We start from the raw sequence: 19,847 nt of genomic DNA on the forward strand, positions 1-19,847 counted from the left end.
GAATGGCATGGATTCTGCAAGCATTGCGTGCTAGTAACGTGATCGTGTATATTATCAATCAACGCACCTTTGTAATGTGGAGAGGGGTTGTACTGCGTAAGGCGGGGTGCAAGCATGTAGTATTCAAAGCTTTCATACTCCGTAGATACGCTCAATTATCTTCTTGGCTCAACCTCAACTTCAAATTTCTTCAATTACTCCGTGAACACATTTCAGACATCTCGAATCTTTCTAGTAAACAAACCCAATAATGGCTTCCGCAGCTGTCCACAACGCTACGGCTTCAAGCTCCAAGCTGGACCAAGTCATCGAACCCCTAGCCGCGGCTCCCGCGACCAAGCCCGCAAAGCACAATGTCGCCACTGAGCTGAACTACTACCAAGATCCTGGTGATGGATCGCTTCCTGCTCCCGTTTACGTTGGGTGCGTTGCTCTCCCCTCCTCCCCTCCCACGTCATACTCTTCAAATATTGAAGACGACCTGAGACTAAGCAAACCACAGCCGAGTCGATAATGTTGATCGTCCTCACGCCGCTGTTTCTACTACAATCCACGATATTTCCGGTGACGAGGAGAAGTACACGCTCGATGGGAACGGGTTTCAGTACGTGAAGCACGAGACCAAGGAGAAGGAGTTCCGCGACGATGAGAAGATAAAGGCAGAATACTACCCCGAGGTGGAACAGCTGTTGAAAGACAGCACCGGAGCCACCCGCGTCTTCGTCTTCGACCACACAATCCGCCGCGCTCCCACCGACAACCGCGGTGCCCCGGGCGAGGAAATCAGACGCGGTCCGGGAAAGCGGGTGCACATTGATCAGTCGTACAGCGCGGCGAGGAGTCGCGTAACTCATCATCTCCCCGACGAGGCGGAGGAGCTGTTGAGGAAGAGGTTTCAGATCATCAACGTAAGTCCCGTTCCCCATCTCCATACTCTTCGACATCAAAATCGAGTTGAGCGCGTGCTTACGGCTGGCAGGTCTGGCGTCCCATCAAGACGATTACGCGCGACCCCCTCGCGCTCGCAGACGCGCATACAGTACCGGACAGCGACCTTGTTGGCGCGGCGTTGATCTATCCGAATCGCGAGGGCGAGACGTATGTCGTCAAGCCGAATCCAAGCCATCGGTGGTACTTCAAGTTTGGGCAGAGGCCGGATGAGCCGTTGTTTATCAAGTGTGAGTATTCTACTTTACTGGAGTGAGATGCTATGGGGAAGGGTTGGATGTTAATGTTAATGATGAGATAGGTTTCGACTCGATTGATGATGGAAGTGTCGCAAGGAGGGTTCCGCATACGGCATTTGAGGATGCCGAGTTTAATGGGGAGCCGCCGAGGGAGAGCATTGAGGCGAGGACGTTGGTGTTTTACGATTATTAGGGTTGGGCTCAAGACGGGGCCATTCTGCAGACAATCACGTTCTTAAGACGGCATGTTCTTAAGACAGCCATGGTCTTAAGACAGCGGCATCTCAAGACGAGGACGTTCCCCAGACAATCACGCTCCTAAGATGGACCCGTTTTGAGACGATTATTCTTAGGACATGCCCTCATAGTCGGACGTAACCCTGCATCACTGTCTTCGTGAGTTCCTATGTTATTTGCCTCCGAACAGTAGTTACTCCTTTAATTGTTGTAGTGTTTGACAACGATGCGGCCCTAGCTTTAACAACATCAGAGCCCGTTAGCCACTCGAGGTTCTACCCTTGCATGGATTATAAAGCAGTGCTTTGAAACTGGATCATGGCAGCCCTAGGGGCCCGGAAATGGGCCTTCCGTGGCAGGGTGAGGACCCCAGTCTCAACTCATTCTCTCGAATACAGGGCCCAAAACTGGGTTCCAACGAGCTGCTCAGTCTCGGCTCAGGATGCGCTCACTCCAGCACAACCACAGCTTAGGCTGGAGCATGAGCAGCTCAGTTCCCTGAACGGGAAAGGAAATTGCTTGGGTGCACATTGGGATAATGTACTACCTGTTATACCACCCCAATGTGCACACCCTCCAACCCTCGCTGCTCACGTGACCCTATGCCGCTGTGGCTGAGTTCGGCTCAGGCCCGGCTCAGCTTCGGCTCAGGCCTGCTCCGGTCTGCTCACCCTTGCTCACCCTTGCTTCTTGCTTACCCGCTGCGGCGCAGTCTCAGGTGTACCCACTAGAAATTGTAAAGTTTTAGCGAGGAGCCTCAAATTTGGGCCCCAGTTTCGTCTGCAGACGGTCGCGTTCCTAAGACGGCGCGTTCTTAAGATGGCACGTTCTTAAGACGGCATGTTCCAAGACGGCACGTTCCTAAGACGGCATGTTCCCAAGACGTCATGCTCTTAAAACGGCCATAGGCCTAAGACAGCCATGCTCTTAAAACAGTAGCATCGCAAGACAAGGAAGTTCTCTAGACAGTTACGCTCTTAAGATAGGCTTGTCTTGAGACAGTTGTATTCTCAAGATAGACATGCTTGCAAGACGGTGACATACCAAGACAGTGACGTCCTTAGGACGATTATGTTCTTAGAAAAGTTATCTATACTATTTGCCTTCAAATGCTTACAAGACTCGGCGAAAAATATATGAATCAATACGCAGTTCTGAAGCACAGCTGCTATCCATAATCCGTAATCTTCGGGTCCTTTCATGCTTCTAGAATAACAACTCTAAATTGATGTGATTGTTAAAGTCGCTATACAGCCAAGTTCCGCTCCATTGGCTATACTCTTCTACTAAAATTGACGTAAGGCTGTTAAAAAGCTGTTGTACGGAGTATTCGTCTGTTTACCTACCTAGATTAAGAGAAAATTGGCAGCATGCCGCCTAGAGGTAGCTTGAAAAGTTATAATGTAGATGCGGATGATTTTACCCTAAACTAGAACATGTCTTTCTAAGAATAGGTACAGCAAGGAACAATGCTAATCATGGCTTATCTGTGCTCGGGAATAGAACAGTGGCCCAAAAACGGGCCCCTGGAGATAAACTTCTGTCAGGTTGTGAAGAAGCAGTTCTGTATTGATTTGAAGAGGCATAAGGCCCGTATATATAGCCCCTGAAAGGGGGAGTACTCCCCTGTTCTCCCTTGTTACGGATATGGAAGGATGTAACGTCACTAACACGCTAGTAGTGGCAACCTGAGTGCTTCCCACCTGTAAAACGTGTTTGAAACTTGTTAACCTACCACGACTTATACTCCGTACTAAATTCGTGCTTGTAGTGTTAAGGAAAGCCTGGTGGTAGAGGGGGAGGTAACGACGAAACTGGGGGAGGTAGAGACGAAAGCAAAGGAGGTAGTACACGAACTGTTTGGCAAGCGTCATTTCTGCCTATGTTAGCTTGTGGTTACCTAGTGCGAAACTGCCTAAGACTAGCACGAAGCTAAATCACCCCTTTTATATATCTATATAAACACATAGTCCTCAATTAATACAGCTCATACTGTTCCTATTCAATTACACCTTCTACTAGAAGCGGTGTGTAACAAATCAGACTTTATATGCGTGAGGTGATTGCCGTTAAGTAGATAACAAGTAGTGTCAAGTCAAAACATGAATTAAGTACGAAGAGCAAAAGACAGTAGGAAATCCTCTAGACTTCATACAATTCAGTCCTGCTCTGTCTGCTCTGTCCCATTTCTTGAACGCCAAGACAGATCAAGCAGAGCACCAACCTGACACGCTCGTTACGTGCTGTGTCTCATCGTGCTTTCCATAGTAGGCTTTACCTCCCTCCTCGGACGTTGGTAGCTTGCCTTTTCCAGTATTCGTAACTCGCGCCTATCTGAGCAGCAGGATGATTCCACAGAAGCGAGGGGTCATAATATGGAAGCGTGTCAAAATCGCAACCAAGCAAGCCTCTGCATATCATCACGGCTTCCTTCTTGCCCAGACATTCTGAAATATATATTCCACCCTTGTTCTGTTCCCAGGTAATGGCTTCGATTTGCGCACGACTACCGCCGTCGCTTGGCTTCACAGCAAGTATGTAGTGTTCCTTTCCTGTCCAGCTTCGACGAACGCGAATAGATATGTTGCCACTCTGATCTGGATCCGTGGCTGAAACGGCCCATTTGTCATCCATATCTCTAGGCTCGAAACCGGCTCTGAGCTTCTCGAAGTCTGCATTGCTGATACTCAGACCCCACGGTGCTGTCGCCGGGTCGTCCATAGTATGTACGTGATCTATAATTCGCTTTGCAAAATACATTAGCTATAAGCCTTTAAACACGTGGGCTGTGTTCTGAAGTTGGTACCTAAGGCTGGGCAGAATCTGGCTGGGTCTAAGCAGCTAGAGGCACAGAACGCTGCTAACAAGGAGATCCGGCGGGGCTTGGAGGTTACAGATAGCACATGCGAGTTCAGAGACAAAGAGCAAGCTGCTGCGGCATTTTTATGGCTTAATGATGGTGTTGTAAATGAGCTTATCTAGCTATATAGTTTACGCAGGTGCCTGATGTTCAGAGGTCGACATTTCGGCGGAGGTGTCGGCCCGTTGATTTAGCCAATCGGAGCGTTCCGCTCACTCAGCACAGCCACAGCTCAGGCTGAGCTCAGGTTCCCGAACGGGAAAGGAAATTGCTTGGGTGCACATTGGGATATCGTACTACCTGTTATGTATTGGATGAATTTGCATCCATCGCTGCTAGCTTCGTAAGCAGCCTTCAAAGATATATGCTTGGTTAGAAGGCTTGGTTCTCCGGTCTCGTTATCTGAACTCAGAGACACTCTACTCCAAGAATATGCGGGGGAGTCTGGTTTGGAATCGACTAGCTCGGAAATGTCCGGCTCTGAAGGGTCTGGTTCTGGGGAGTCCGGTTCGGAACGGTTTAGTGCGGAAGACTCTGGTCTAGAAGGGTCTGATTCGGGAGAGACTGGTTTGGGAGATTCTAGTGGTGGTACAGGCAACCACAGGAGTCTCTCCTGCGGATGCACCCGAAGGAGGTCGACGAGGCCAGCCCGAGGACCATCAAGTAGGACAAGGAATATCCGTGTGGAATTTGGAATCGAGTCTAGAACCAGTAACAGCGGGTGCTGTATGTATAGCTTCTCCACCAATTCTTCAGCATGCTCACTTCTTCAGGATTCTACGTGGCCGGCCCAGGAGACGCCGCGTTCTATCCGCATCACGTACAAGATACGCGTTTGGGAGGGCATCTCATAGCCTTGATGTGGATCCCTCTGATCCATCCGAGGTTGAGCGCGTGGCGGTGAAGTATATGAGAAAGCAGGTGAGGCTCTTCGATACTGAACTGAACTCATTGACTCCGAGAGACTGTTTCGAGGCAGCGACCGCCCAAGGAAGCAACACTATCCTCCTAATCCCAGAGACGGAGATCAACATCAGTGAGCAGCTAGAGAATTCCGTCCCTAAACCGGCACCCGAAAGCGAGCCCACTCAGGAGGAATCACGGAAACGAGGCCGCCGGTGAAATTAGCAGCACTGGAAAGTGCTGCCAGATATACAACTTCTCGATGATTGCAATAGGAGAGGTAACAACCCCAGATAGGTTGTTTCAGATGTTTCCATATTCTCCGTACTGTTAAAGATGCGAAAATTAGTAGACCATGTATTAAGTCCATTGGCACTTCACCGTTTGATTAGCTAATAAAGAATTTATCAAACAAGTCTATTCTAGCGATCTCAAGGCGCTAGGAGATGAATAAAAGCGGAAAGATTACGAACGAAGGAACGAAGGGGAGCGAAGAGCTTGTTTTGAAATATAGTTTGACCCATTTCATATATATCGAAAGCTTTGAGGAACTCCCAGAGTGTTACTAGCTTATCTTACGAATGATGAGATGAACTTCAATGCGCCACTAGACGTCTTTATCAATTTTTTATTCAGCGGGTGAAAATCTACCTTATGTCCTAGAATTCAGTATCTAACACAGAATTGATCGCATTAGTAGTTCTGGCAACAATATTCTCTATTTCAGGCATGGCCGGTATTGTGTTTGAAGAAGTCAAGTCTGCGTACTGGCCAATGTCGATTAAGATGTTGCCGAGCTCAGCATGGTTGCACCAGACTTGAGTTGCTAGCGCGCGGATACTCGGGTCTGTGATAGAATTGTTCTGTCTTGGCAGGATCAGGCCCGAAGAGATGGCGAAGGAGAGGAATATACGTAAACAATTGTGTCTGCTTTGCGCGAGAACGTAAATAGTGAAAGCAGAGACGGCCCAGCGAGTACAGACCAACGAGATGTTGGCTTTCGGATGCGGACACTTCGGTAGTGCAAATCGAATCATCGGCTTGTGTCAAGAGCGTGTCGGAGACTGGTCCTTCGCGGCCTGTCCGGCAGGCATTGTTCGATTCCCGACGTAGGTCTGCCAGCTATCCTGTAGAGATGAGGGCCTGCGTAATGTCGTTCCACGCCAAAAAGTGTTCATTAGGACCCCGGTTTTCAACAGTCCAAGAAGAGAATTGGGAAGCGTGCTGTCGCATCTTGGAGGTTGAATAGACGAGAAAGCGAACCTTTCGCGCTGCTTGGATGGAAAGCGACGTGGGGCTGGCCCCTCACTTCAGCTCTCCCTCCACGACGAGTCAGCTGCGAACCGCTCTCCCGAACCTCTACAAAACTGAACCATTCTGCAAAACCGCAATGTCCACCTCCCCCACTCACCTCACCTCCTCCACCTCCGCCGCCGGTGGTACGCCCGCCGGCGGTGAAACCCTCACGCCGCTCGAGCAAGAAGTGTTGGATGAGTATGCGCGGTTGGTTGGGAACCTCAACAACGTACGCCGCCCTTCTTTTCAACCCGCACCCAATCATATCAAATATGGGCGGGTGCATGAACAGATAAGTGGTAGGCTAACACGGTTCAGATGTCAACGCTCCTAGCAGAGCTCTCGACCACACCCTCGACAGAGATCCTGCAAGCGCTGCGGGGACTGGAGCGGAAGACGAGTCTGGTGTTTACGCTGCTGAATGCGAGTGTGTATTCTATTGTGCTGCAGCAGCAGATGTACGGGCAGGAGGGGGGCCAGGGGGAATGAATGTGCAGAGAGCAGCAATGGAAGACAATTGGGCTGGGTTTGGTGTTTTGGTGTTTTTGATGATACCCCCGGACGACAGCATGCAGATGGAGATTATTAGAATCAGGCGGTATACAAAGTTGTTTGGGGTAGAAATGTCTACAGATCCAATAGTACACAGCCATGCGCCTATGATGCGAATATGGTACATGCAACATGCTTTCCCCCTCTTCCTTAACGCTTCATATATAGTACAGGTCTCCTACACATCTAGCCTATTGATCCACCGTAGTACACTTTCCGGACGTCTACGAGTTTCTTTCCCCGAGCGCGCGCAATGTCCTCTGGTAGCTTTTGTGCCGTGAGGGCCTCCCAGGTAGCTTTGACAACGTTCATCTTGTTTCGCGAGCGGGGGACGCGCGCGGCGAGGTCTTTGATACCGGCGAGACGGGCGATTTCGAAGATGAGGTGGTTGGTGCGGACGCCGAATCCTATGAAAAACTTGTTAGGACATATTCAAACGAAGACGAAGTAGGAGACTTACCCGGCGGTCTGGCCTGCAATTGCACCCGCACAGCCCCAAGCTTCTTCTCAATATCGCCAAATATCGTGCGGTTCTCGTAGCGCGGGATCGGCTTCATGTTCTTATACGCATTACTGATAGACGCCGCCATTGCCTCCTCAGAATCCACCGCCTTGCCCTCACCCACCCCCAGCAGCCCATTCTGGTTCCCCGCAATCGTCAAGACGTAGAAACTCGCAATCTTGCCCAGCCGCGTGTAATTCGAGACGAAATGCTGCACAATCGCCTTGTGCAGGAAGCCCCTCTGCCGGAGATTCGTGTCCTGCGGCCAGCCCAGCTGATGCAGCAACCGCTGCTGGCGCTCGTCGACGACCTCCTGGCCCTCGAACGTCGCCGTCGCCTGCACCACTTTGCTGTCGATGCGAGGCAGCTCCTGCATGATGGCCGAGTGCCGCGGGTCCGCGAGCGAGTTCCACGCCGCCGCATCGTCGGACCAGAAGCTCGTCCGCGGGTCGAGATACGCCTGCTGGATCGCCGTGTGGATCGCCTCCTCCTTCCGGTACTCCTCCTCGGGCGTGGGGTTCGCGGGGAACCCGTCTGGGTACATCTTCGCCAGCTGCTCGTTGACGATGAGCGCCAGGGCGGCTTCGCGCTCTGCCTCGCTGGCTTCCCGCGCGCTCGCCCGCTTGCTTCGCCCCGGCGGGCCGTGCAGCTTCTCCGCGTGGTCGATCACGCCGTCGACGTGGCTCAGGTCATCTTCGTAGGGTAGCTTCCAGGGGTCGTTGCGTTTCTTGCCTTGCAGCGTCAGGTCGCGCGGGTCAATGGTGGCTTCGGCGGCTTGGATAGCGGCGAGCTGGCTCGGCGTGTATTTCTGCGACAGGAGAGCTTCGTCGGCGGGGGCGTAGTCGGGGTATTTTGTAGCAGCCTGTTCCTTTAGATAGGCCATGTCGGCGGCTTTGACACTAGGGTAGTGAGGGCGGCGACGGGCGGGCCGCGAGGGGGTGGTGGTGAAGGCGCGGCATTGAGAGGAGGGTTTAGGGAGGGCGGCGGCGGAGGTCTTTGCGAAGAGGCATCGTGCTGGCCGGCAGACGCTCATTGCGGCGTCTGGATAATCCTGATTGAGCCCTGATGAGGGCGAATTGGCGCGTTGTAGGGGGTGGAAATGGGTGAGGTGAGGTTGGTGAGGTTCGGGATGGACAGCTGGGTAGCGAAAAAATTAAGGTTTGAGCCTCATCCAGTGAACGGCTTTCTGATGCAGATGACCACCACACCCACACACGAATGTTTTTGGCACCCGCTGCTCGCACTTTCCGGACCATCTTGACGGCCGGCCAACGAACTTCTATCAAGTATTTTAGTATGGCTTCTTCGGCTGCTGAGGTGGGTCCTGTTGAGAGCAATGGCTCAAAGAAGAGAGCTCCAGATGGAGAAAGGGGGTCATACCGATTCAAGAACAAGAAGAACAAGACCGGAAATATCCTCACAACCACCGGTTCAAACGAGGAAGTACTTCTAGCTGACGTGCAGACATTGTTGAAGAAGCACACACTCGAAGACTCTTCGACAGACGCCGAAAATGGAAAATCTGAATCATCTCTCCCAGAACGCTTATCAGAAGTTGAAGTTACTGTGGCAGAAATTTCATCTACTGGAGATGGCCTTGCGCTATCACCGGACTCTAAACATGTCTACGTGGTGCCTTTCACAGCTCCTGGCGATGTCGTCAAAGCAAAAATCTTCAAGCATACCCCGAATCATCATTATTCCCTTGCAGATCTTATTAAAGTAGAGAAGCCGTCTCCTCATAGGGATGACTCCCTCATCAAATGTCCGTACTTTGCATCTTGTTCTGGCTGCCAGTTTCAGATGCTGCCATATCAATATCAACTGGCGCATAAAAAGACCATTGTGGAAAAGGCGTATCAGCAATTTTCTAATTTGACGCCTGGAATTGTCCCTCCCGTGGGAGATACCATTGGGTCGCCGCTTCAGTATGAGTATCGGACGAAGCTTACGCCGCATTTCGATGGACCTCCCGACTCACGGCGAAGTGACGGAAGAAAAGGGATCAAACGGTCCTTCAAAGAGGTCCCTCCCATCGGCTTCATGAAAAAGGGCACGAGGATAACAATCGATATCGAAGACTGTCCTATTGGAACCGAAGCCGTGCGAAAAGGGATGAAGAGTGAGAGGAAACGTGTTGCGAACCAGATCGACACATACAGGAAAGGAGCCACAATTCTTCTTCGAGAAGACACCAAGCGGATAGCGAAGAGCGAATTCAACGCAGAAGAAGCGAAGGAGTCTGCCGAAAAGAACGGTGCTGTCATCGAGGACCGCGGAGACTACATCCACGAGAAAACATGCATCACGGATCAAAACGGGAAATCCACAGAATATATCGATAACTTCGCCTTCATAAACCCGGCCGGCGCGTTCTTCCAGAATAACAATTCGATTCTTCCCACGTTCACCTCATACATACGAGATCACATCCTACCGCCCGACCAACCGGACCACAAGATCAAAAACCTCATCGACGCCTATTCGGGTAGCGGTCTATTCACCATCACGCTCTCCTCCCTCTTCACCCACTCGCTCGGCATCGATATTTCGCCCTCTTCAATCGAGTCCGCCGTATCCAACGCCCGCCTAAATGGGCTTCCGGAATCGCAAGCCAACTTTATAGCAGCAGACGCTGCGAATCTATTTGCAAGCATTGAGTCGAATGCAGACGAGACAGTTGTGGTCATCGACCCACCTCGGAAGGGCTGTGATGAGAGCTTCCTACGGCAGCTACTTAGGTACAGCCCTGCTAGGGTGATATACGTTAGCTGCAACGTGCATACGCAGGCTAGGGATGTTGGAGTTCTAGTGGGAGGCATGAAGGATGTTGACGGAGGGTTTGGACCTGGGAATGGCGTCTACGAGATTGAGAGTCTTAGGGGCTTTGACTTCTTCCCTCAAACCGGTCATGTGGAGGGTGTTGCGGTCCTAAGGAGAAATGCGGCCGAAGATAAGGCTGATACCAAGGGAAATGAAGCTGCAGGAAGCTGATAGCCTGTGTATCCCCTGCAGCCTTGCGAGAGAACGCAACATTCTGTAGGGCTCTGGTAACAATGGCAAATACGGGCATAGCCCGCATCTTGCGGACTTCACGAATTCAGCTCACCGAAGGACACGAATTCTTCTAATGACCTAAAGCTTTTTCTACAAAAACATCACGAGGCTCACGGTACGATAACAGATGTATGGATCTCCCGGTATTGAGACGGACCTCGAATCAAATCAAACTAGGATCTCAGACCAGGATCACCTTACTGAGGCAATTTCCAATCATGTATAAACATTCAATTACTTCTACAATCTTCAAAATACACTCTCACGGTCTAGGGTACTCATATTTGACCTTACTCCCGAACATATAAAATTCCCATTATACCACTTCATCGTGTCCCTGCCTACCACGCCCATCTCCCTCCAATTCCTTATTCTTTTCGTTTTCATGCTTCTCTACACTATCTCTTTCCACCCGTTCTGCTCCAACAGTTCCCTAAAAGTCCATTAGCAACATTCACACAAGATTTGGCAAGAGAACATACCTTTGCTAAAGCCAGCAGATAAGACCCATAAATCACTCCTCCCTTCTCATTCTTGTCCCCGGATCCCCCCTTCTTAATCCATACGTTACCCAACGAGGCCGCGGCAATAATCGAAAGCAGCATAAACGGCATAATGCTGATGAAAGCCCACATCACAGCTCTTGCGCCCGCGTTCTGGATCTCCTCCTGCACACCCGCCGGCAACGAAGCAATCGTCGTCAAGTTCTGCAAATCGTGTCCGCTGTACGCCGAGCGCCCTGCCGGCGGCGCAATCTTCCCCACATACTCATCAAACTTATTCGAAAACACGCTGCCCATCATCGAAATCCCAATCGTGCCGCCGAACGGGAACACGAAGCTCATGAGGCTCATGCAAGCCGCCAACCGCGTCGGCCAGATGCCCGCCACGTGGAGCGTTTGCGGCATAAAGCGCAGCCCCGTCCCGACGCCCGCGATGGCAATCATGCCGTTCACCAGCGCCCGGTGCCGCACGCTCACGGCGTAGATCAGCGCGGCGAGCCCGGCGCACTCGGTGACGCTGCCGAAGAAAAGGGGATAGAAGGTTTGCGCGGGCCAGTAGTTGCAGAGGAACATGGCGGAGTAGACGCCGACGCCGAGCCCGGGGGTGTAGTAGAGCAGCTGCACGCCGGCCTTGCTGGCCGAGTAACCCTCGGCGATCTCCCAGTAGATGGAAATGAAGTAGAAGGCGCTGTATAGGGCGGCGCCGGACGCGAAGTTGATGGTCATGAGGTGGAAGGTGTCGTGTCTGGAGAAGAGGTGCCACGGGATCATGGCGACGGTGCGCTTGAATGTGCGAGCGAAGACGCGGCCGGGCTCGAGGAGAAATTCGTGGGTCCAGAAGAGGATGAAGAGGACGGCGCCAATAGTGATGGGAGCGATGAAGGCGGCGGAGGACCAGGCGTATTCGGTGCCGCCCCACATGATGGCTAGGATGATGAGCCCGACGCCGAAGATGAAGAGGACGATTCCGACCCAGTCGAAGGCCAACAAGCCGCGGGTGTAGCCGCCATAGCCCGTTCCGGAGACGGACCCCTTGACTAAGTCCTTGCGCATCAGGAAGAAGATGAGCAGGTGCGAGACGAACGCCACGGGGATCGAGACGACGAAACAGTACCGCCAGCTCGCTTCGGCGAGATATCCGCCGATGACGGGACCAATTGCGTAGCTGATCCCGGAGACTAAGCTGAAGATGGAGTTGTTCTTAGAATTGTCGGCCAGAGAGACGTTATCGGAAAGGACTAATTTCGTGAGCAGCATGATGCCCGCGCCGCCGACTCCGGTTAGGGCGCGTCCGAAGAGGAGCATGCCCCAGGAATTGGCGGCGGAGCAGAAGACGGAGCCGATCATGATGCAGAAGATGTGGAATTGGAGGGCTGTGTGGCGGCCGTAGATGTCGGCGATTTGGCCAGAGGTGGGCGCGAAGGTGGTTAGGGTGAGGGTGTATGCAGTCACGATCCAATTGAACCCACTGCCGAGGTGGTCTGGTGTCTTGATTAGAAGATGAAGTTTGAAGAGACTCGCGGTTTGAGGATGGATGTTGAAAGAATACGGTTGTGAAGCGGAAAAGACTCACTGAAATGCGACGATATAATAGGCACAGCCGGCGCGATTATAGTCGCATCAGCCGCTGCCAGGAAGTTTGGAAGTATCAATCCGATAACCATTTTCCAGCGGTACTTCCTCCTCGCTGCCTTCTCTGCTTTGACGCGTGCTGCTTCCTGTTCATCGACGACAGGCTGATGATTGATCGAGTCTGTCGTTGCGCTCCCTTCTTGGATAAGGCCATTGTGAGTCTTGGCCGGCTTCTGGTGTTGCGCCCCTGGAACATCAGGCGTGAAAGAGCCTGTCTCCGCTGTGGCAGCAGCTTGGGCAGCCTTGCGCTGAGCAGCCTGCTTCTTGATGTATTTGTAGAGTAGAAAGGCCATAGTGCTGCTGGATTGGTGTGCAGCAACACTTCAAGAGTCGGAAAAAGCAGCGAGTCTGTCTGATCAGATCTGATGGAATCTATATCGAGGATCTCGGCTCCTAGTTATACCCCCGCTCCTCGTTAGCAGGACCCAACATCCCACCTCTTTGTGAAGGCTGTGCGAATGCAGTCGTGGCGCTGGCCAATCACCGCAGTAGAAGCTAAACTCTTCTCGGAGCCATTGAGCGATAGAACGCTAAACTGTTCTGGGATCCATTGGGCGAACCAATCATCACGAGCTTGCGAATTTCTTCAGCTCCGCACTGACCTGCTCGGACTTGCGCACAGCCATCGGATCGGAGTTATGCTATGACAGCCTAACTGAACGGAGATTGCCTTGCGAAATTTGTGTAGGGACTAAGCAAAGCCATGACGACACTCGCTGTTTCGAGACGTATTTAGCTGTTGTACAGGAGATGTAGACGCGGCTGCGTTGCCAGGACTAATATGACTGGTGTTAGTGTTGCAGGTGAGCCAGTTCGGAGGCAGCCCTGAGCCATTTGGGGAGTTGAGCGTGGAGAGATGTCTGCCTGCGGTGCGGAAAAGTAGAAAAAGATGGGACTTCAAAGCGAAGGGTTGCGGAGCTTTGTTCGGAAACCAAGATTCTTCTCGGAGATCTAGAATATTTATGTGTAGCATCAAAAGGCTTGAAGATTAGAGCATATAGTAGTGGGAATATAGTACGTAGTCCCTGTAAGAGATCTAAAGCAACCCTGCGCGCTCTGTTCTTAAATTGCTTCCGGGGTATGGCGATATCCCTGTATCATGTCCCTTCGAGTTGCTCTTTTCAAAGCTGTAAATGCAATGAGCTTCAATCTAGTCTTCTATTATGTTTATGAGATCTAGGCCTCCGAGGGAACATGAGTAATAGAACCACGCCAATGAATGAATGATTCATCCTTTTCAATTCCTCTTCTTCTCACTCCCCCTACACGGATAATACTCCGCCCCAAATTCCAAACTCGCCCCCTCAAACCGATCCTTACACACAAGCCGCCACTGTCCAAAACCAAACCAACTTCCCCATCCAACCTTTCTCCAAACTTCCACCTCCACCGTCGCAGCAAAACTCTCTGCGAGAAAGTTATCCCGAAAGCCCTCAGCAAACGGTGCCGCGAGCGCAAAAAAGGTCCCCGCCGGTGCAGTCGCTTTAACCGCAACCTTCTGCCACAAGCCCTGCACGCTGAGTGCGAACCGCCGCTTCTCCCAGTCGTGGGTCACCGACATGAACGGGCTCAAACCAAAGACGCTGAGTGCGTAAGGCGGCGTGAAGTCAATGCTGTGCAATGGGTTGATCCCGCGGTAACCCAGTAAGTAGGCCGTCATTCCTAACACTTGCCCGCCTGCGAGGCAGATGCCATGAGCGCCATCGCGGTCGTTATCGCGGGCTTGGATCCAGATGTGCGCTCTAGGGAAGCTGTTGGCCCAATTTTTCTCTTGGTGCACGGTAGCTTGGCCGGAGCGGTCAGAATCAGGAAGCTCTGATAGACCGAGCGAAGGTACTTGGAGCTCGAAGTCGCACTCGGATGCGAGGGATTGCACGTGCCAGTGAAGAGGGAGGGGCAAGTGGACAAGGAGGCCCTCTGGGGTGGACTTCGATGAATGCCACGGCGTGTGGGTGCGTGTTTTGGCACTGAAAGAGAAGGACGGGTGCGAGAATTGGTAGGAGGTTGCAGAGTCTGGATCGCATCGGACATGACCGATGCCAGGGACGCGGAGTTCGAATGCGTTGCCCGGGCCTGTGTGGAGTCGTTCGATGTTGTCCACCCAGAGCTCACTTTGGAAGATCTTTGAGGCATCTCTAGGCACGTATGTGAGGCACACCATGTGTGGTTTGCGCGTGGCATTAGGAACGCTGCATACTATGAGAGCTAATGAAGCACCGGATGGAAGGGTGAATTTGGAATACCACCCCTCAAAAGTAGCGGAAAGGTGAGGCGCGTTGTGTTGCATGGTTGGTTCTCATACAAGGGTTAGTTGAATATATGAACTACCTACAACGAAGATAGTGATATTCCGTTATTTGAATTCTACTTGAGGTGCCACGACGCTAGATGCTCGGCTGTTCAAGTCCCCGCTAGTGATGACGTACGCATTTTTCCTTTTCTTCATGAAGTCTTATCAGATCTTGAAGATAGATAGAGAGTGTCTCCACGATGCCGTTTTTATAATCAGAGTTCGTCTTTTGGACGCTTTTCGTCTCCAACTTCTGAAATCTTTGCTTGGTCCATCAGTCCACGTCGAACAATACTAGTCAAGATTTCAAATCCAATCTGAGCAGCTGCCATTGCAGTAGCTTCTGTGCCTCCGTCATATGCAGGACTGACTTCGACAATGTCGGCGCCTATCACATTGAGGCTCTCGATGCCTCGAAGAATCCTAATCAACTCCCGCGTAGTCCATCCACCCGGCTCAGGCGTTCCAGTCCCTGGAGCGAGACCAGGATCAATAACATCGATATCGATGCTAAGGTAGACGGGGACTTCAGTTCCTACCGAGTCCAGGATTTTCGAAATGACGCCCTTGACGCCGATGTCATCAATATCATCCGTGGTAATACGTACCCAGCCTTGTTGTGAATCATCAGTGTAGTCAGCTTCATCGTCCCCCGACAAACGGGTGCGAAGACCTGCGTGAACAGATGAGGAGTTGGCAATCAGTCCCTCAGTAGCAGCAATCCAGAACATGCTACCGTGGTTGAAGAAGGACGGAGTGGACTCGTCGTCGGGGTCAATCCAGGCCGAAGGATATTTGGCTGGGTGCCAAGTGTCCAAATGTGCATCGAAATGCACCACAGCAATTGGCTGATTGTAAATCTTCTTGAGAGCTCGGAGAGCTGGCAGAGCAATGCTGTGGTCCCCGCCTAGGGTAAGCAGCTTGGGCTTATGCTGGTAAGTCGATGAAGAATCCAGAGATTCTGGCGTCGGAGGCCGTTCGCTAAGTTCAATGAATGCTTCGCTCATTTGGCGAAGGGCCAAGGCATTATCGAATGGAGTTACTGGAATGTCACCACAATCGATGATACGCGCCCATGAAGTGTACGGGTTAAGCCCAGCCCGTGGATTAAATCCGCGAAAGGATGTTTGGCCTTCAAAAATATTGTTAAAATTAAACATGGTATCGCGGGGCAGCACTCACGAGATGAACCAGCTCGAATCGCGCGTGGCCCGAACCTCGCACCAGGCCGATAGCTCACGGCCGTATCAAAAGGAGCTCCAATGATTCCAATATCAAAGGAAGTCTCGGGATGACTTAGGCACCTAGTATATGGCAAATGTGCGAACGTTGAGATGCCAGAAAACCCCCACTATGATGAGCGTTAGTCATAGAAGTTGTGAAGTAGAAAGCTAGAGCCAACGTACGTCGGTATCCCATTTCTTCTGGAGCTCCTCTAGACGATCCTTCGAGAAGGTCTCCTGATGCTCACGACGATGTGTTGAATGTGCGATGATGGTACAGGGCAATGAAAAGGCCAAGATCGACAGGATCAATCGCATGATGTCTCAAGGAAGTACCGGAGAGGTGGTTGAGCAATAGTGGTTTCAGAAGAATAGGCAATGGAGAAGGTGATAGGCCGCACGGAAGAATGATGCCTTACAAGATCAAGAAATCGACGAAGGGCGCGCATTATGTAACAGCCTTATCAAGCTGCAGGTAACGAAGCCGAAACCCGACAGGAAAGTTGTGGGTCATTTTAGGCTCAGCTGCTACCATTGATCTGCTCAATAATCTTTATGCGAGAAGCTGCATTAGAAGTTTCATCCGGAGGGGTGTTTCGTGAAGGAATGAGGAGAAGTTGAGAAAGGGCTGTGGCTGCGCTAGAATAGAATGACGCCCTCACGTGACGACGCGATTGAAATTGGAGCCAACTTCGCGTCTCCGGTGCTGCCTTGATCACCACCTCTCATCAATCCAGCAACTCCACCCTCCCAGGATCGATTCAAGCTATCATGCCTGAGGTGAGCGCAGATCTGATTGAGGGCCAGCCACAAGTCTAATGGTCCTTAGATCGGCGAAATCGCACGCATCGTGCACTTCCTCAAGAAGCATGTCGTAGGCAATACCATCTCCGCCGTCAAGACACAAGAGGACGACATTGTCTACGGCAAAGTAGGATGTTCAGCGACGGCATTCTCAGAGGCCATGACTGGAAAGAAAGTGCTCGACGCGCGCCAACAGGGCAAATATTTCTGGCTTGTCATGTCCTCGCCCCCGCATCCCCTGATGCACTTTGGTATGACTGGTTGGATCAAATTCTCCAACGACGACAATGCGCACTACCGCTCCAACGGTGTCGTCAAACCTGGGGACGCTGAATGGCCTCCGAGATTCTGGAAATTCATCCTGCAGATCAAGGAGGAGCCGGACTGCGAAGTCGCGTTCGTGGATGGTCGCAGACTTGGTCGCATTAGGTTGGTGGATGTCGAGGGCGACATGATGAGGAAGACAACCCCTTTGAAGGAGAACGGCCCTGATCCTGTGGTCGACTCGGACATATTGACGCAGGAGTGGCTGGCGAAGAAGCTGAGGAGTAAAAAGGTTCCTGTGAAAGCCCTGCTTCTTGATCAAGCAAATATCAGCGGAGTTGGCAATTGGGTCGGGTAAGTCAGAAGTGTCACTTGAGTGCTCCGCAAAAGCAACCATCCTAACAATAAACAGTGATGAAGTTTTGTATCAAGCAAAATTACACCCCGAACAATACAGCAACACGTTCAGCGATGAACAGATCCAACGACTTCATGACTCCCTCATCGACGTATGCACTACTGCCTGCACTACCCTAGCGGACTCTGAGAAATTTCCCGAGAACTGTAAGTCTGCCTCTGCATGTTATAATATATGTTTCCTAACATTTTGTTAGGGTTGATGCGCCACCGCTGGAACAAGGGCAAAGAAGGAGGAGACCGGCTTCCAAATGGAGAGAAGATAATCTTCCTCAAGGTTGGCGGACGCACTTCCGCAGTCATCCCAAGCGTCCAGAAAAAGACTGGACCCGTATCAGCTGGCATCAAAGGTGAAGGCGATGAAGACGAAGATGGCGCAGAAGAGAAGAAACCAAAGAAGGCCAAGGGACGTGGCAAGGCTGTTGATGACGATGTGTCGCCGAAAGCACCAACTGCGAAAAGAGCAAGAAAGACCAAACAACCAGAGCCAGAAACCGAAGCATCTGACGAGGAGGAGGAGGACGAAGTGAAGCCGAATAAGAAACTAAAGCTAGCAAGCAATGGCACTGGGAAGAAAACTGCGAAAGGCAATACGTCAACGAAGATCAAGGAAGAGACTCCCGGCAAGCGACGATCAACACGGAACTAGGCAGGCTAAACTTCACATCACTTAAAGCAGAATGCGTGTGTACGGAGTAGGCTTTGTTTGCGTTTAGGCGTACAAGAGTTGATGCCTGTCCCTATCCTACAAAGTAGTTTTCGATGTGTGTTGGCGTAGGAGTTTGGACATTTTTTATAGCATAATGGTTGACCCTGGAACTGTACCGTGATCCTATCCAATTGATTGCACATCTGTGCTAAGTAAACATTGATATACAAGTCTTGCCCTAATATACATTTACTCTGCCTTCGTCTCTTCCACATCCTTCTTCTCCTCCGGACCCTTCTCTTCCTCTTCCATCATGTACCTCCTTCCCTCCATAGTAAAATACAAACTCCGGCTAACACCCTCGAGTGCATTCGTAACGCCGGCACCCATATTCTGCAGCATGCCTACCAGTTGTGCTCTGAGGCCATCCAAGCCTCCAGGAATGCTACCGACCCCTTTTGTTCCCTCCTGATCAAACGCCTTGCCATCAACGCGCGCCCCCAGCATCATAAGCTTCTGAATACCGTTTTGGACCGCGGGCTCATGGTAGCTAGGGCTCGCTTTCCGCTTCGGCGCAGGGAAATTAGGCGCACTCGGGGAGAGGATGGAGAGGGCCGCTTTGAGGTGCTGCGGCGAGACAGCAGGGAACGCAACGACTGCGATAGGTCCAGACAGCAGGGGAGCCAAATCCAGCTTCTTTTTTCTGTCCGACGCCGCCTCGTGCGCCCGCCGCGAGAGACCATGTGCAAGCCTTGAGTCCTCAGGCGTGGGCTTAACATTTGGAATCTGCGCCGAGCTGGCTGTGGCAGGGTTGGAGGGATGCTGTGTTGGTAACTCGGTTGTTTCCGGATTGTAAAACTCTACAACTCGTAGCGCCGATGCGAAGATGCCTGTCTGTATGATCTGGATCTTGATAGCGTCGGCGTAGAGATCCTTTTGTCCAGCCGCGGCGAGCTCCGCATCGACCTTGCGGAGGGCAATAGCCAGCTCGCGCCGTATTCCCATCCATTCTACCGCGCGGAGGTTGTTGTGTTGGAAGATGAGGATCAGGGGCGAGGACTTGAGGAGGGATTGGTATTCTCGGTGAAGCTGGGACTTTCGGACTTCTGGAGGTTTGTGTGAAGGGGGTTGTGTGGGAGGGAAGCGGGCAATGGGCGAGACGGAGTGGATTGTCTGCTCAATTGGAGGCGCGGGTGTGGTAGCTGTTGCTAGAGATGCGTAGAAGCATGGCTGTGAAGGTATCTGGTGATGGTATATGCGGACTTTGAGCTGTCGCGTCTGGAGCCGTATTCGAGGAGGCATTGGGGGCGACAGATGAAGGAGCCTGTCCGAAAGCTTAGATCAGTACAAAATCTACTAGATGGATCTCAGGCTACTCACGAGCTGTGGCCGGCGCGTCCTAAGGGTTTCGTAATCGGCGTGACGATGAGGTCGCTCGAGAAAATGTCGAGATGCAAAGGGCGCTCGGACG

The 19,847-nt window shown here is 51.8% G+C and overlaps 12 protein-coding genes across 12 annotated transcripts; 5 read left to right on the plus strand and 7 right to left on the minus strand.

Moving 5' to 3' along the window:
• The first annotated feature begins 142 nt into the window (after positions 1 to 142).
• On the plus strand, positions 143 to 1,561 carry BDZ99DRAFT_251993 (uncharacterized protein). Its single transcript, XM_033713696.1, has 4 exons — positions 143 to 423; positions 503 to 908; positions 980 to 1,178; positions 1,250 to 1,561. The coding sequence occupies exons 1-4, from the start codon at positions 251 to 253 to the stop codon at positions 1,378 to 1,380; spliced, it is 909 nt and encodes a 302-aa protein (XP_033580201.1). The 5' UTR covers positions 143 to 250; the 3' UTR covers positions 1,381 to 1,561.
• A 1,725-nt stretch (positions 1,562 to 3,286) lies between these two features.
• On the minus strand, positions 3,287 to 4,480 carry BDZ99DRAFT_252032 (uncharacterized protein). The gene is made up of 2 exons (XM_033713697.1): positions 4,231 to 4,480; positions 3,287 to 4,169 (listed from the first exon to the last, which is right to left on the minus strand). The coding sequence occupies exon 2, from the start codon at positions 4,143 to 4,145 to the stop codon at positions 3,699 to 3,701; it is 447 nt and encodes a 148-aa protein (XP_033580202.1). The 5' UTR covers positions 4,146 to 4,169; positions 4,231 to 4,480; the 3' UTR covers positions 3,287 to 3,698.
• A 274-nt stretch (positions 4,481 to 4,754) lies between these two features.
• Positions 4,755 to 5,406, plus strand: BDZ99DRAFT_496279 (uncharacterized protein; the record flags this gene model as incomplete). Its single annotated transcript, XM_033723435.1, has 2 exons — positions 4,755 to 5,014; positions 5,058 to 5,406. The coding sequence occupies 2 exons, from the start codon at positions 4,755 to 4,757 to the stop codon at positions 5,404 to 5,406; spliced, it is 609 nt and encodes a 202-aa protein (XP_033580203.1).
• Positions 5,407 to 5,551: 145 nt separating this feature from the next.
• BDZ99DRAFT_460516 (uncharacterized protein) lies at positions 5,552 to 6,422 on the minus strand. The gene has a single exon (XM_033719401.1). It carries the CDS (start codon positions 6,222 to 6,224, stop codon positions 5,847 to 5,849), a length of 378 nt encoding a protein of 125 aa, XP_033580204.1. The 5' UTR covers positions 6,225 to 6,422; the 3' UTR covers positions 5,552 to 5,846.
• Positions 6,423 to 6,616: 194 nt separating this feature from the next.
• BDZ99DRAFT_369536 (DASH complex, subunit Dad3) lies at positions 6,617 to 6,972 on the plus strand (the record flags this gene model as incomplete). The annotated part of the gene is made up of 2 exons (XM_033714795.1): positions 6,617 to 6,712; positions 6,802 to 6,972. Coding segments are annotated over 2 exons (267 nt in total), but the record flags the coding sequence as incomplete, so codon positions are not given.
• Positions 6,973 to 7,070: 98 nt separating this feature from the next.
• BDZ99DRAFT_411828 (uncharacterized protein) lies at positions 7,071 to 8,646 on the minus strand. Its single transcript, XM_033716632.1, has 2 exons — positions 7,496 to 8,646; positions 7,071 to 7,442 (listed from the first exon to the last, which is right to left on the minus strand). Exons 1-2 carry the CDS (start codon positions 8,568 to 8,570, stop codon positions 7,222 to 7,224), a joined length of 1,296 nt encoding a protein of 431 aa, XP_033580206.1. The 5' UTR covers positions 8,571 to 8,646; the 3' UTR covers positions 7,071 to 7,221.
• A 187-nt stretch (positions 8,647 to 8,833) lies between these two features.
• BDZ99DRAFT_517516 (uracil-5--methyltransferase) lies at positions 8,834 to 10,531 on the plus strand (the record flags this gene model as incomplete). The annotated part of the gene is made up of 1 exon (XM_033725187.1): positions 8,834 to 10,531. One exon carries the CDS (start codon positions 8,834 to 8,836, stop codon positions 10,529 to 10,531), a length of 1,698 nt encoding a protein of 565 aa, XP_033580207.1.
• A 379-nt stretch (positions 10,532 to 10,910) lies between these two features.
• Positions 10,911 to 13,022, minus strand: BDZ99DRAFT_486543 (MFS general substrate transporter; the record flags this gene model as incomplete). Its single annotated transcript, XM_033722783.1, has 3 exons — positions 10,911 to 11,027; positions 11,077 to 12,578; positions 12,671 to 13,022. The coding sequence occupies 3 exons, from the start codon at positions 13,020 to 13,022 to the stop codon at positions 10,911 to 10,913; spliced, it is 1,971 nt and encodes a 656-aa protein (XP_033580208.1).
• An 843-nt stretch (positions 13,023 to 13,865) lies between these two features.
• BDZ99DRAFT_252056 (uncharacterized protein) lies at positions 13,866 to 15,125 on the minus strand. The gene has a single exon (XM_033713698.1). It carries the CDS (start codon positions 15,014 to 15,016, stop codon positions 13,967 to 13,969), a length of 1,050 nt encoding a protein of 349 aa, XP_033580209.1. The 5' UTR covers positions 15,017 to 15,125; the 3' UTR covers positions 13,866 to 13,966.
• A 109-nt stretch (positions 15,126 to 15,234) lies between these two features.
• BDZ99DRAFT_486545 (Arginase/deacetylase) lies at positions 15,235 to 16,560 on the minus strand (the record flags this gene model as incomplete). The annotated part of the gene is made up of 3 exons (XM_033722784.1): positions 15,235 to 16,151; positions 16,202 to 16,370; positions 16,426 to 16,560. The coding sequence occupies 3 exons, from the start codon at positions 16,558 to 16,560 to the stop codon at positions 15,235 to 15,237; spliced, it is 1,221 nt and encodes a 406-aa protein (XP_033580210.1).
• A 333-nt stretch (positions 16,561 to 16,893) lies between these two features.
• BDZ99DRAFT_438256 (uncharacterized protein) lies at positions 16,894 to 18,700 on the plus strand. The gene is made up of 4 exons (XM_033717613.1): positions 16,894 to 17,022; positions 17,072 to 17,664; positions 17,723 to 17,874; positions 17,925 to 18,700. The coding sequence occupies exons 1-4, from the start codon at positions 17,014 to 17,016 to the stop codon at positions 18,374 to 18,376; spliced, it is 1,206 nt and encodes a 401-aa protein (XP_033580211.1). The 5' UTR covers positions 16,894 to 17,013; the 3' UTR covers positions 18,377 to 18,700.
• BDZ99DRAFT_252067 (uncharacterized protein) lies at positions 18,501 to 19,820 on the minus strand. Its single transcript, XM_033713699.1, has 2 exons — positions 19,757 to 19,820; positions 18,501 to 19,700 (listed from the first exon to the last, which is right to left on the minus strand). The coding sequence occupies exon 2, from the start codon at positions 19,676 to 19,678 to the stop codon at positions 18,626 to 18,628; it is 1,053 nt and encodes a 350-aa protein (XP_033580212.1). The 5' UTR covers positions 19,679 to 19,700; positions 19,757 to 19,820; the 3' UTR covers positions 18,501 to 18,625.
• Positions 19,821 to 19,847: the final 27 nt, after the last annotated feature.

The sequence above is a fragment of the Mytilinidion resinicola genome (assembly GCF_010093595.1).
Source record: "Mytilinidion resinicola strain CBS 304.34 unplaced genomic scaffold BDZ99scaffold_5, whole genome shotgun sequence".
Classification (NCBI taxonomy): Eukaryota; Fungi; Ascomycota; class Dothideomycetes; order Mytilinidiales; family Mytilinidiaceae; genus Mytilinidion; species Mytilinidion resinicola.